Source organism: Anabrus simplex, chromosome 1, assembly GCF_040414725.1.
Source record: "Anabrus simplex isolate iqAnaSimp1 chromosome 1, ASM4041472v1, whole genome shotgun sequence".
Lineage (NCBI taxonomy): Eukaryota > Metazoa > Arthropoda > Insecta > Orthoptera > Tettigoniidae > Anabrus > Anabrus simplex.
This window is the reverse complement of record NC_090265.1, coordinates 1,623,704,963-1,623,718,691: the sequence shown is the minus strand read 5'-3', so window position 1 is coordinate 1,623,718,691 and position 13,729 is coordinate 1,623,704,963. Positions and strand designations below refer to the sequence as shown.

General features: G+C 41.5%; 1 protein-coding gene across 1 annotated transcript in view; it reads left to right on the top strand.

Annotated features, from left to right (window-relative positions):
- The first annotated feature begins 8,052 nt into the window (after nucleotides 1-8,052).
- The window catches only part of LOC136863136 (EGFR adapter protein), a 376,221-nt gene continuing 370,544 nt past the window's right edge, over nucleotides 8,053-13,729 (top strand). The window contains exon 1 of the mRNA XM_067139483.2: nucleotides 8,053-8,235. Coding sequence (XP_066995584.1) covers nucleotides 8,053-8,235 — 183 coding nt within the window. The remainder of the gene's footprint in view (nucleotides 8,236-13,729) is intronic.

The window sequence follows — 13,729 nt, the reverse complement described above, 5'->3', positions numbered from 1 at the left end:
CTTGATATTCTCCTAATTCTTTATCCAGTTGTCTTGTTATGTGCTGTTCCAGAATCTTGGAAAAGACTTTATACGATACTGAAAGGAGTGATATTCCTCTATAGTTGCTGGGATCTGTTTTGCTTCCCTTCTTGTGGATTGGATGGATAACAGCTGATGTCCAATCATCTGGGAGCCTTTCCTTAGCCCATATGTCCAGGATTACTTTGTGTATGTGCCTGAATGTTTGCTCACCAGCTTGTTTCAACATTTCTGCCACTATTCCGTCTTCTCCAGGAGCTTTGTTGTTCTTGAGAAGTTGAATGGTCTCTCTTACTTCTTCATAGGTGGGAGGAGGGATGTCTTTGGTGTCCGGGTTAGCTGGTTCTCTAACTGGGAGGCGCTGCGCAGGTTCTTCAGCATTCAAAAGTCCTTGGAAATAATCAGCTAGGGTCTTGATGCAGTCATCATCATTGAGGCACAATGATCCGTCTGTTCTCTGGAAGTGTAAAGTGTGAACTGGGTCGTCTGTTGTTTTAGACCTTTGTATAAGTCTCTGGAGTGGTTTTTTTCCAAAATCCTCCTCGGCTTGCTTAATCAGTTCTTTGTTGTATTTTCTTTTCGCCCCTCTTATAGCATCTATCACTCATTAATAAATCACTTTGGGAGTGGCGACCCTATCGTACTAATAGCCTATATCTGCTTCATTCATTACATCCCTGACCCGGTCATTGACTGGAAAACAGGTTGTAGGTTTTTTTCAGTAAAATTATAGTGAAAACTAAATGAAGTGATAACGTGGGAGTAGAACAAAGAAGTGTACCAAGAACCTGTTGTGGGGTGGTAGAATAACATCCACAGTATCCCCTGCATGTCGTAATAGGTGACTAAAAGGGGATCCAGGGGCTCTTATATTGGGAGCGTGGATTGGTGACCACGGGATCCTTATCTGAGTCCTAGCACTTACTTGTGTCAGGCTCCTTCACTTTCATCTATCGTATCCGACCTCTCCTGGTCAACTCTTGTTCTTTTCTGACCCCGACGCTATTAGGTTACTGAGGCCTAGGGAGTCTTTCATTTTCACGCCCTTCGTGGCCCTTCCCGTTCTTTTGCCAACAGATTCATTTTTCGAAGTGTCGGACCTCTTCCATTTTTCCGTCTGATTAGTGTTAATGAGGATGATTCCTCAGTTGTACTTCCTCTTATAAAAGTAATCACCACCACCACCACTATCAAGAATCTGTTTATAAATGGTAACTGTCCCATAACACTCAGTAACTGAATGGTAAAATATATTAAATTACGTGAGTTAGTAGAAACCAAACCCTTCATTTGTCGTTTATCAAGTCACAGTGGCTGTTTCTTGTTCTTGCCTACTCATGTTCTTCAGAATTCACTTAATGTCCCACCACTGCCGCAGTAACAGGAAGCAGATGTTTGATGTTCTTGTAGGCTTCGCGAGATTCATTGCTTCCGGTTACTCCTTGCCGGTGTGAACAACACACACCACTGTAACTAATATACGACCCTCTTTTAAAAGTAATTTGAGGAGCTTCAATAATGGCTGACCACTTTGTACGTACAATATACCTCAAATATAAGTACACTTTCTCCCATATATCGCGCTACTATTATGCTGAACAAATCGCGAGACACTCGAAGAAGTATAGGTAGCCTATTATTTTAAATGTCTGGGTAGGATGATATCGGAGGACGGCTGAAGTCAACAAGATGGCAAGGTGCTACTTAACGTAGAAATGAAAATATTAGCACTGGATAGGGTAACATGGAGGTCTACATTAAACCAATCTATGGAGTGATGACACATGCAACAACAACAACAACAACAACAACGTTCTTACAATGTATACAGAGAATACAATTTTCAGCACGGAAAATGGTCAGTTGTCGGCTTCGTGACAATAACACAGTTACGTAAATGTGATACTGAAAAACTTAAGTACTATATTACAGTGTTATTTGTCCATCCTGTCGTACTCCCCTTCGGTACCAGCGGCCCGAGGACATGCTGAGGCCTCTGCCTCTATTGTTATCTTCGTATGGTTTCCCCGTGCGCCTTCTAGAATCTAGAACATGAAGCGAGAATGTTCCGTCTCTGGCCGAGCCCCTAAGATTCTAGTACTCCATCATCAGAATATAACATAGAGGCTAGCCACGAACACTCAGTACTTGGCGTAGGAGAGCAGTAGTGCTGGCTGTCGTTGTCGTTGTTGTTGTTGTTGTTTTGCAGCGTTGAGTGTGTCGTGTATGTTCCACCAGAGTCAGTAGTGGAGTAATGGGAGTGGGACGGTAGTAGTACTGGCTGTCGTCAATGTCCCACGGGAGTCAGAGTACCGTCGTGTTCTGAGCAGAATACTGTATGTGTACTGCCTTGGAGTACTGTATGTGTACCAATGTGGAGCCATTGTGTGGAACAGTTGGTGGGAGTAAAGTTGGACCAATTGCTGTTCTTGTCAGGAGTATCGTAATAGTCGTTATCACTGTTGAGTTGTTGCTGTTATGTGACTGTTATTTCTAGTTGTCAGTGTTGAGTAGGTCACCATGTGGATTGATCACGTGAATTGACTGTGTTGACTGTGTTAGTAGCGGACTTTCTCTGGAATCGAGCCAAGGGTCAGATGCCGTGTGTTATGATGGTCAACAACCCTGTGTTCAAACCTGTCTGCGTGCAGCTGTTGTATGTGAAGTGACCGATCATGTGGAGCTAGAGTGAAAGGTAAAACCTATCAATGAGGATTAAATCCCGTACCAGATAAAAGTCTGCCCAGCTGGAGGCCTGCTCTGAAAGATTTGTAAATAGACAACAATTAGTGGGTCATTCATGGTTGAATATAATTGTGTGGGGGTATATGTGTGCGTACTGATTAGGCCATCCTGAATTAAATTACTGTAGACCGATAAAACAGACAGTGTCTTATTCGTAACAATAGCAAAGAAGCCATAAAGATATTTGAGTGTGCCGTTCTTATGAATGTATGTGGAAACAAGTGCGCTTAGGTGCGATAATACGGAAGTGTCAAATACGAAATCGATAATGTTGTCACGAAAATACAGCTGGTGACTGGTTGAAGCTCCTGGTATTGTAGTACCAGATTGGTCACTGGAGCCATGAGTTAAATAGTCACTCGACTGATAACAATACCACAGGGTGACTAGATTTTCAAAACCGAAAAAAGGGACACCTCAAGATTGTCTTGACTGAAAGAAGGGACAAAACTGGACACGTGTTTAAAATTCAGCAGTACTCGAGTAAAATATAGCATATCTGAATAAGTGATTTCCCACTTGAAGGACATAACTGAACTGTATTATCATCTTTTGACATATTTTTAAGTTTTTAATAGCCTCAGAAATGATTCCTTCCAAAATATAATCAGTCATGTGTATTACGAGCTACAAACATTGATACATTTGCCTTATAACATGATAACTTGGAGAAATAGGCTACAGTAAACATGTGAATTGCACTACCGTTTATGATTGTCATCATTTACAATTTTCTAACTATTTTCTCCAAATGGTTTTGATGATTCAACGCGATATTTTTACCGTTTGTTGTTAGAACAGCTGATAGAGCTACACTGCAACACGCTGCAGCATCAAGTTTCCACTTATCGACGAGAGAGCATTTAGAATACCACACTATTATTCGGAGCTCAGTTATCCGGACGTGAATATGTTGTTTTTGTTGCTTTTTCTTGCTACATCGATATGTTACATAAGCTCTTAGGCTTTATAATTGTTCATACATGTTTTATACATTGTACTCTCTGTTTGTTATTTTAAAAAATTGAATTCAAAATTGTTCACAAATGTTTCATTTACTGCAAGGTACTGTGCCTGGTATGTGTTTATTTTATTGCATTAAAATGTTGAATTGGATTATTCGGATTTTTGCTTATCCGTCGTCCCTCGGTTCCAGTTGATCCCGATAATCCAATTCCTATTGCAGTATACAGTCGCATAGAGTAGGCTACAGATATTCGATCTCGGAATGTGACGGTTACTTAACGCACCATTAGCAGAGCCTTCCGCGTATTTAATTTAAAAGCTTCTACAATTACTTCAGTCATGACATTATTAAAAAAGGTAAAAAATGGTACCGGAATTAATAAAAGACATTTTACGTCCCGTTTGTGTCTCATGGGAAGAAAGCGATGACAGTCGGAAAAAAGGGACAGTCCCGTTCACAACGAGACGTCAGGCAATCCTACAATAATATAATGACATAATTTATCAGGTACGTTCGATGTCGTTACAACTAAGTTCTACTGTCTAGGGCCTACACGAGAATACTATGTAACATCTCTCGCTTAAATTTCATGCTGCGCCGAATTCCATATGCTTTCTTCAAAATAATGTCTGGCTCGCTGGCTGAATGGTCAGTGTACTGGTCTTTTATTCAGAGGGTTCTCGGTTCAATTTCCGGCCAGGCTGCGGATTTTAACTACCTACAGTTTATACCTTTGTACCCCTGTGGATGGGGGGCGGTAGAATAAAATCTACTGTATACCCTGCCTGTAGTTTGCAGTGTGTACGCCTGGGTGAATGTGAAAATGAATGATGTAGTACTTAAGCGAAAAAATCCTCAGCCTGTTTCCAGTCGTTCGACCGGGTCAGGAATGAAATAAATGAAGCCCCCATCTAGCGGCGAGGATAGGAATTGTGTCGGCTGCCGAAGCCTGTCGCTCTCCTGGCAATGTTTAATGAATGAGAGATGAAATGAAATGGCATGGGAGAATGTTCCTCGAATGAAATATGACAGGGAAAACCGGAGTACCCGGAGAAAACCTGTCCTCTCTCCGCTTTGTCCAGCACAAATCTCACATGGATTGACCGGGATTTGAACCACGGAACCCAGCGGTGAGAGGCCGGCGCGCTGCTACCTGAGCCTTGGAGGTAACACGTAGTACTTAAGTATTTCCATTAATTATATAATTGTAACACGACGTAATAAGTCGTGTAAATCGTCGTCAACCATGAATTGGTGCGTGCTAAGTTATAAGTTAATTGTTTTTATTATCATCAGTGTCGCCGTTATTACCCCCAGTAATCTAGTTACATATAGACAGTACCTTACCATATTTCCAGTTTCTTACCACCGACTGAATGTTAAAACTTCTTTTCTACTATCACCATTATCACCTTCATTATTATCACCTTATTGTCCGACTCCATGGCTAAATGGTTGGCGTGCCGACCAAGGGGTCCCAGATTCGATTCCATTCGATTCGATTCCCGTCCGTATCAGAGTTTTTAACCTTCATTGGTTAATTCCGATGCCGTCTTCATCATTAGATTTGATCATAGATAGGGCCCAATCCTCACAGACGCGCAGGTCGCCTATACGGCGTCACCTCGAAAGATGTGCACCAAGCCTCTCCGAAGGCCACACGCTTTTATTATCATGTTATTCATTTCATCCAACCTGCAGTCAATAGTGTGGTTAAGTTTAAGGGAGGCGTCGAGAGCCATAACATCGCCACTAGTAAATAAATAAATAAATAAATAAATAAATAAATAAATAAATAAATAAATAAATAAATAAATAAATAAATAAATAAATAAATAAACTATCACACCAAACCTTATGGGCTAACCAAGCTACCGTTTCTCATCCCGAAGGCCTGAAAATTTTGAGGTTTGCGTGGTCAGCGTAACGAATTCTCTCAGCCGTTTTTCTCGGCTTTCTGCTCCGGGACTGCTCTCCTCAGTTGTTCTCACGTAGGCTGTGAGGGCTTCAAAAACCTCTTAGATCCATATAAAAATCCCTGAATCAGCGGGAATCGAACCTAGGGCCTCCCGGTAAGAGACAGACTCGCTACCCCTAGACCACGGGGTTGAAAAACTCACACCAAATCCTGTTCTAATCAAATACAACCAATCTGAGATAAATAAAAAACCAAACCTCATGGCGCAACAGCCCCTACCAAGAAACCGCTGCTCAGCCCGAAGGCCTGCAGATTACGAGGTGTCGTATGGTCGGCACGACGATTGCTCAAGGCCAGTATGCTTGGCTCTCTAGACCGGGGCCGCCATTCCACCGTCAGATAGCTCCTCATTTTAATCACGTAGGCTGAGCGGAACTCGAATCAGTCCTCAGATCCAGTTAAAAATCCCTGACCTGGTGAGATTCGAACCCGGGTCCTCCAGGTAAGAAGTAGGCACGCTAACCATGCAGCACGGGTCGGCCTGAGGTAAATAAACGCTTGTCATTTTGAACCCAAGAAATCTCGGCTACCATTCACGATACAAAACTTGAGAACTTGAGGATTATGAGTGACTGTCCAAAGGGACCTCGAATATATATTTTATTCCTGGCTTTATAGCTGCATTGTTGGAACTTACCGAAAATAATTATGGTCTCCATAAGTCTCTTGCAGCCGGGTCTTCGGATTCATAATTGCCTAGACTGGAGACTTCGTGTGGAGTAGAATTACTTGGGTATCATGAATATTCTGTCTTTATCAGAGTCCATGTGACACTGTTCGTGTAGGACCAAGATTTTGTTTTTGAAATGAATTGATTGCACGGGAATTCTAAAGAGAAATGTCCTTTTTCTTATCCGTTTCCTTGGTTAGGCGATGAGTCCAAAATAGTCTCTAGTTACTTACACGGGCAGGAGAAAAATCGTTCTGTCCTATCAAACTGTGATTGTTACTTTTGAAATAAGAACATCACTCAAAAGAGATGTCATTACGTGCATCATTTCAGTGAGCCCATCATCACTAGATTACTCAATAATTCCCTTGTTAAAAGTGTACGAATTGCACCATTCCCTATATATAGTACCTATTTCGAACCCTTACCAAATCAACTTAACAACCTATTGTAATAGGTACCTCAAACCCCAACACCATAAATCAAAGCATCCCTCATACTAAAACAGTATACTCACCCGTAAAGTTTAGGGTCATTTTTGCTATTGGCACCCTCTCTTATTGAGGATTAAAGTCGAACTTAATGGCCCTGGCATCAAACTTCCACCTGCATCACTACGCATCATACACAAAATGCCTCCGAACTAGTAACGTGGTAACCCTGCATTTTTCGTTCAGATTTAAACTGTTCAAATTTATCCTTTACGCGAACCGTCTAAATTACAATATTTGAGTAACAACGACAAATAAAATCAAGTTTCAAACATGATCCATCCGGGGCGGATTCGATCCCACAACTCTCGTAATAACTAGCAACTGCTAGCTAAGAAAGTATCCCATAAATTTCACTTCTTTTTTCAAAAAGAAAAACATCCAAACTTAAAACTTCGTTGACATCCTTACAACAAAATTGAAATTCATATATAAAGGAACACGTGAAGCCTATCATTACTAGTACCGTTCAAAGTAATCCAATAGGCACATTCAACATACACGGGCACAACGATCATGTGCGCACGAATGAAACGGTATACAGTATTTTTACGGAGATTTCATCACATGAACGCAACGTTAGACCTTCAGTCTATACGCTCGCGAATGTCGTCTGTGTTCGCTTTGAAAGTCGGTCTTACCTGAGGTGACCAATGTACTGTATCCTTTCGTCCATACCTGACAAATTGGCGGACGGTAATAATACGTGATCTCGATCGTGGAAGAGCTCTGTTTGGGCGGGGAAGAGCCACATTCCTAAGAGCCTGTGGTGGGAATGAAAGAGGCTTACTTCATGCAGCTAGCCAGCTGCTTGCCGTCACGGGTGGGGGGGAGGGGGCTGCTCAAACTGGTCTGCAGCCATACACGTCATAGTTGAGCAACACTCCAGCCGGTGAGGGTCGGTTACAGTTCGCGCAAACCTCACTTTTCGTAAACCGCCAACACCTTATCGTGGATTCTTTGATGTAGAAACTTGCAGTGAACTTTTAAGCTTGTGTGTCTTCCAAGTTTTAAAAAGTAGTTCTGTCCTTGATTCGAGTGGTTAGGTGACATACAAGGAGTGTTACCGTTATGTAACGGTTTTTATGTGCTGGTGTTTGGTGCCCTCAAGAACAGTTTATATTATTTGTGAGATGATCAGTGTGCGTGTGTTTGTGTGTGGTGGTTGAGTGTGTATGTGATGGGTCGCCTGAGTGGCTCCCACAGAGCCTCCATGGGGTCAGCAAGGCCCATCTTCAGAGTCCACTACCGGAAGCTGGTAGACGACTACGGCGGCAGCAAGGACTCCCTCAACTTCGTGCCTCCCCTGCCCGACTACTTCTCTTATTGTTGCTGTCAGTGCGGACATACACAGAAACTCAAGGTACCATCATCCTTCAGTCTATTTTAACTTTAGAAAGCAGATGTCATCTTCATCTCCCATTTGCATATTTGTGACCAGTGCTGGCGCCACCAACGGTAACCGTTAGCGTGCCCAGAATTTGACATTTACTGATGGGAGAAGCCCTGACTTAAGTAATTTTCTCCACTGTTCTTTTAACCAGCTCACGACGGTTTTGGGGATTTTGCTACCCTGGTACAAATGTAAATCTGCAGCCTCCCTGTTCTCCACGAATAACCTTGAATGAACTTTTTAAAAGTTGGAAAGTTCACAGTATAAAGATAAAGCTGGAATTAAGGAGGACAAATTGGGGCAAATATTCGTTTATATGAAGACGAAGTAGGGAATTAAATACGTTACCATGGAAGAAGTTAGATAAATTTCCGACTTCTTTGAAATCATTTGTCGCTCTTTCACATTGCCGTAACGGATTTGATATGGGCCCGCCTTCAGAAAACAAAATTGGGCCTCCTCAAAGAAAATATGGAATTTACCACCTGGGCGATTTCTAATTGTAGAGTAGACGTCCGATATACATTAAGACAGTCCTACACTGCATTTCATGAATTCGTGGCCTATATAACTTGGCGGAAAGTATATACATCGCTCAGAAAAGAAAATCTTCCTTATTCGTAATATACAATAGCTATAGAAATTTTCTTCAGCCTGGTATCTGCATGCACATTCTGCACTACGATTTATCTGTCTCTGACTACGTGTAATGACCCTAACCGTTCGAGTAACATATTATAAAACCATGTAGACCCTACCTGGATTTTTCAGAAATTTAACGACACATTATTTTTCAATCTATTCACGAATATTATGCCATGGTATAAGTATAAGTGATTAATTTTATTATTGATTTCTTCTAGTTTTTACAATCTCTTTCTCTCGTCCTATTTTGCTGCTCATTCAGGTCATCTACCGACTTAACGTGTTCGATCTATGAAACGAGGGTGAATTATGCCCTTTGACAATCGCTTATATCGAACTTACTCTGTATTTTAAAATAGGCTGCTCGTATTTTAAATCGTAACTGTGTTCATTTCACGTGAGGCTTTAAGAAAGAAAATTACAGATCATTCAAACAAATCAAACCAGTCATTAACTAAGAGGTAACCACGGTCATTCAATACTTTTTTCCTTATAGACAAGATAACTTTCCAGTTACTGGATAGGATAATCGTCAGCCTAGGAACTTTGCTAGGAATTATAATCACTGCTATAGTATCCTCATCCCGTTGGAAAAGCGACCCTAAACCTGTTTCTAGCATAATATAAAGAGCTGGAATTTTACTGACCAAACTGTAACAAGATAAACGAGATAAAAAATTCACGCATGATTTAAAATCCCCATAATGTACTGTACTCTGTATGTATTGTAATGGACTGTCATCTGTAGCATAATACCCTAAATAAATAATGGACCTTATATCAGCGACAATATACAAACTACTACTAATTAATCAAATAGGTGTTCCCATCTAATTCGCTACCTGCATATCTTGCTATACAGTCTAATTTTACCGGTTGCTACACAAATTCTTTCATCTGCAGTCTTACCTCTGTTGGTTCTTATCTGCGTTTGGAAAAAGTTTATGATATGATATGATTTTCCAAACTTCACGCAGTTATGATGTAGAGGAAGATGCCACACAATATCGTTATTAAAATGGATTTCCTTTCATCACATGCTGATGGATAGTAAATTCTTTTTCCGTCGTTGTATCGCATATATACAGCCTCTTTCCAGTCATTCGACCGGGTCAGGAATGGAATGAATGAAGCCCCCATCTAGCGGCGAGGATGGGAATTGTGCCGGCTGCCGAAGCCTGTCGCACTCCTCTGGGGTAATGATTAATGAATGACAGATGAAATGAAATGATATTGGAGAGTGTTGCTGGAATGAAATATGACAGGGAAAACCGGAGTACCCGGAGATAAACCTGTCCTGCGTCCGCTTTGTCCAGCACAAATCTCACATGGAGTGACCGGGATTTGAACCACGGAAACGAGCGGTGAGAGGCCGGCGCGCTGCCGCCTGAGCCACGGGGGCTCTCTCGCATATATGCTATGAAATTAAATATTATTAATATCATTAATAATTTAATATTTGCTATGTTAGGTCCCTTTGAACAACAAGTATCATCATCATCATCATCATCATCATCATCATCATCAAGTATTTACTATGGCATTGGTATAAACATTGATTTTTTTACTTATAACTTCTTATACTTTGAGGGACTTTTCGTGGTCTAAATCAATTTCGATCTTGGCACGCCACAGAGATGCTCTAGCTATGTTCACCCTTTGAGATAATTCTTAGTTTGCGTTGCCATTCAGTCGCTTAACATCAGTCATTTTCTAAAACGAATCATTTGTTTTATCTGTGATTTTTAAGCAAACTGACAGGAAAAAGGGGGGTACAATATGACGTTTCATGTCACAAACAGAAAAATAACACAGAATAGGCCTGTCAACGACGTAACTCTTGTTCAGAGACAATTATTAAGCAGATCATAATAGTGATAGAACACTGTATTAAAAACAAGCGTTTAGAACCAAATGAATCATACAAATTTAAAGTGAGCGTGATAATATTGTAGGAACTGAAAATTGAATAGTTTGCCAAGTAGTATTTTACTATAAGCTGAAAACATGATTTCACCATATCGATAAACCTAAAAATTTCGTGTATTTGTCGTGTAGCTCTACGCATCCATCCTAGAGATAATGGGTTCGAACCCCACCGTCGTCATCCCTTAATATAGTTTTCCGTAGTTTCGCATCAGGCTAATTCCAGGGAGAAAAAATTCAATTTTAGTTTTATTACAGAATAACAGTAGCTTTGCTTTCTCCACAGTACGCATACACATACACACTGCTGTTTGTCTCATGTGAAAATCAGAAACCACGGAAAACCATCCTCAGGGCTGCCAACAGTAAGTTACGAATTCGAACCCATCCTTTCCTGAATGCAAGCTTACAACTTCACGACTGTTTTCGTTATTATTATTAGTAACAGTAGTAGTATAAAAGAGGGTAGTATATTCCTGTAACCTGCCAAGCTTGGTGGCTCAGACAGAAGAGCGCTGACGTTCAGAACCGAGGTTGGCTGTTTCGATTATGGCTCATCCGGTGGTATTTGAAGGTACCGGTGACGTGTCACGTAGATTTGCGGCTCGTTAGGGAACACCTGGGGGAAAAAAATTCCGACTGCTTAGTGTCTTCGGAAACCGTTGAAGTAATTAGCGGGACGCGAAACCAATAACATTAGTAGTAATAGTTCCGCAATGTTTAATTTGCTAGTTTAAAACTCCAGAAGACAACTGCACCTTTGGGTCTGATTGATCAGCCATTCATTCATTACATCGTTGTAAGTGAGTTGACTGAACCCTGTCAGGTATACCACACCGTCATCTGTATATTTTATTCTTCAGGAGCCGTTATTCGAGCAGCATGATCCCGAGGCTTGTTTTCCTAACGGTCTTCCGAGTGACCGAAGTCTTCTTTGCCCCGAACGCTGGCGCCATAGCCTATAAACAGCAGTAAAACGTAATGGCACTGATCACATACGACTTTTAACTATAAGTGCGTATGTTGCTCTTAACCCTCTTATTAGTCTGACATGGTAATCCGGCTCCATGGCTAAATGGTTAGCGTGCTGGCCTTTGGACACAGGGATCCCGGGTTCGATTCCCGGCGTCTTCATCATCAATTCATCCTCATCACGACGCGCAGGTCGCCCACGGGGTCAAATCAAAAGACCTGCATCAAGAGAGCCGAACATGTCCTCGGACACTCCCGGCACTAAAAGCCATACGCCATTTCATTTTTACATGGTGCGCTACGTAGCTCAGAACCAACTATTTACTGTAAGTGGGACTCGTTATTGTTCCTGTGAAGGATACGGCTTAAAGCCCCAATCGTTCACCAGCTTTGAAATGGGCTTCCAGTGATTTCAGTAACAGATATAACAACTGGGCTGGTGACCGTTTTTTTAAACAATTAACAATATTTTCCTTCCGTATTACCATTCTAGAGGAACTTAAAGCAAGTATTGTACAGTCGCTCAAAATACGAATGAGCGTATGGTTTTATATAAGTTGTTGGCATGTGCATTGATTTGAGAAACAATAAATCTATAGATATCATTATTGTTAAACGTATCCAAACGGAAGGTGCATTATATTTTGATGATAATGAAATTTTAGTCTGATGAAATATTCAATGTGAGGAATATACAGCGCTCATCCTTTATTCTGTCTGGCCCCGTGGCTAAATGGTTAATGTGCTGGCCTTTGGTCCAGAGAGCCCGGGTTAGATTCCCCGCCGGGTCGGGGATTTTAACCTTCATTGGTTGATTCCAGTGGCTCGGGGGCTGAGTGTGTGTGCCGTCTTATAATTAGAATTCGTCATAGATAGTGCCCCATCCTCACTAACGCGCAGGTCGCCTACGGGAGTCAACTCAAAAGACCAGCACCAGTCTTCTTTGAAGTCCACACGCCATTATTATTATTATTATTATTATTATTATTTAAATAATAATATTATCTTCCTTTCTCTAAGTGACTACACATTTAAAAATTCGCAGAACGTAAATCCATCCACCGAGCAAGTGGTTGTGCGGTTTGAGTCACGTAGCTATCAACTTGCATTCGGGAGACAGTGGGTTCGAGCTCCACTGTCGGTAGCCCTGAAGATGGTATTTTCGTGGTTTCCCATTTCCACACCAGAAAAATTCTGCGGATGTACCTTAATTAAGGCCACGGTCGCTACCTTCCCACTCCTAGACCTTTTCTATCCCATCGTCGCCAATAAACTCTTGCTTTTGTAGTATTTCTTCACAACGGGAATAAACCCTGAAACAAAACAAAACAATAGAAATATACATCGTGTTGGGGCGCAATGTGCCTGACGAGCATAAGGATGGATAATATTACTATTATTGTGAATATTTATAAACTCGCATTATTTCATTATCAAGTAAAATATTTTTTTTTTTTTTTTTTTTTTTTTTTTTTGCTATTTGCTTTGCGTCGCACCGACACAGATATGTCTTATGGCGACGATGTGATAGGAAAGGCCTAGGAATTGGAAGGAAGCGGCCGTGGCCTTAATTAAGTTACAGCCCCGGCATTTGCCTGGTGTGAAAATGGGAAACCACGGAAAACCATCTTCAGGGCTGCCGACAGTGGGGCTCGAACCCACGATCTCCCGATTACTGGATACTGGCCGCACTTAAGCGACTGCAGCTATCGAGCTCGGTAATAGTAAAATAAAATATTCTGATGAATTGGCCGATATGGGCTTGAAGGTCACGCGGAAATTACTGAAAGGTGGAAGTATCTAGATCTCCGCGAATTACGAATACGAAATAAGAATTAACACGTGCGCCATTCAGATCAGTTGCGCCAGAGACGGAAAGTTAGCATCAGTAGTCGTCACGCCGTGCGGATGATTCTGCGCA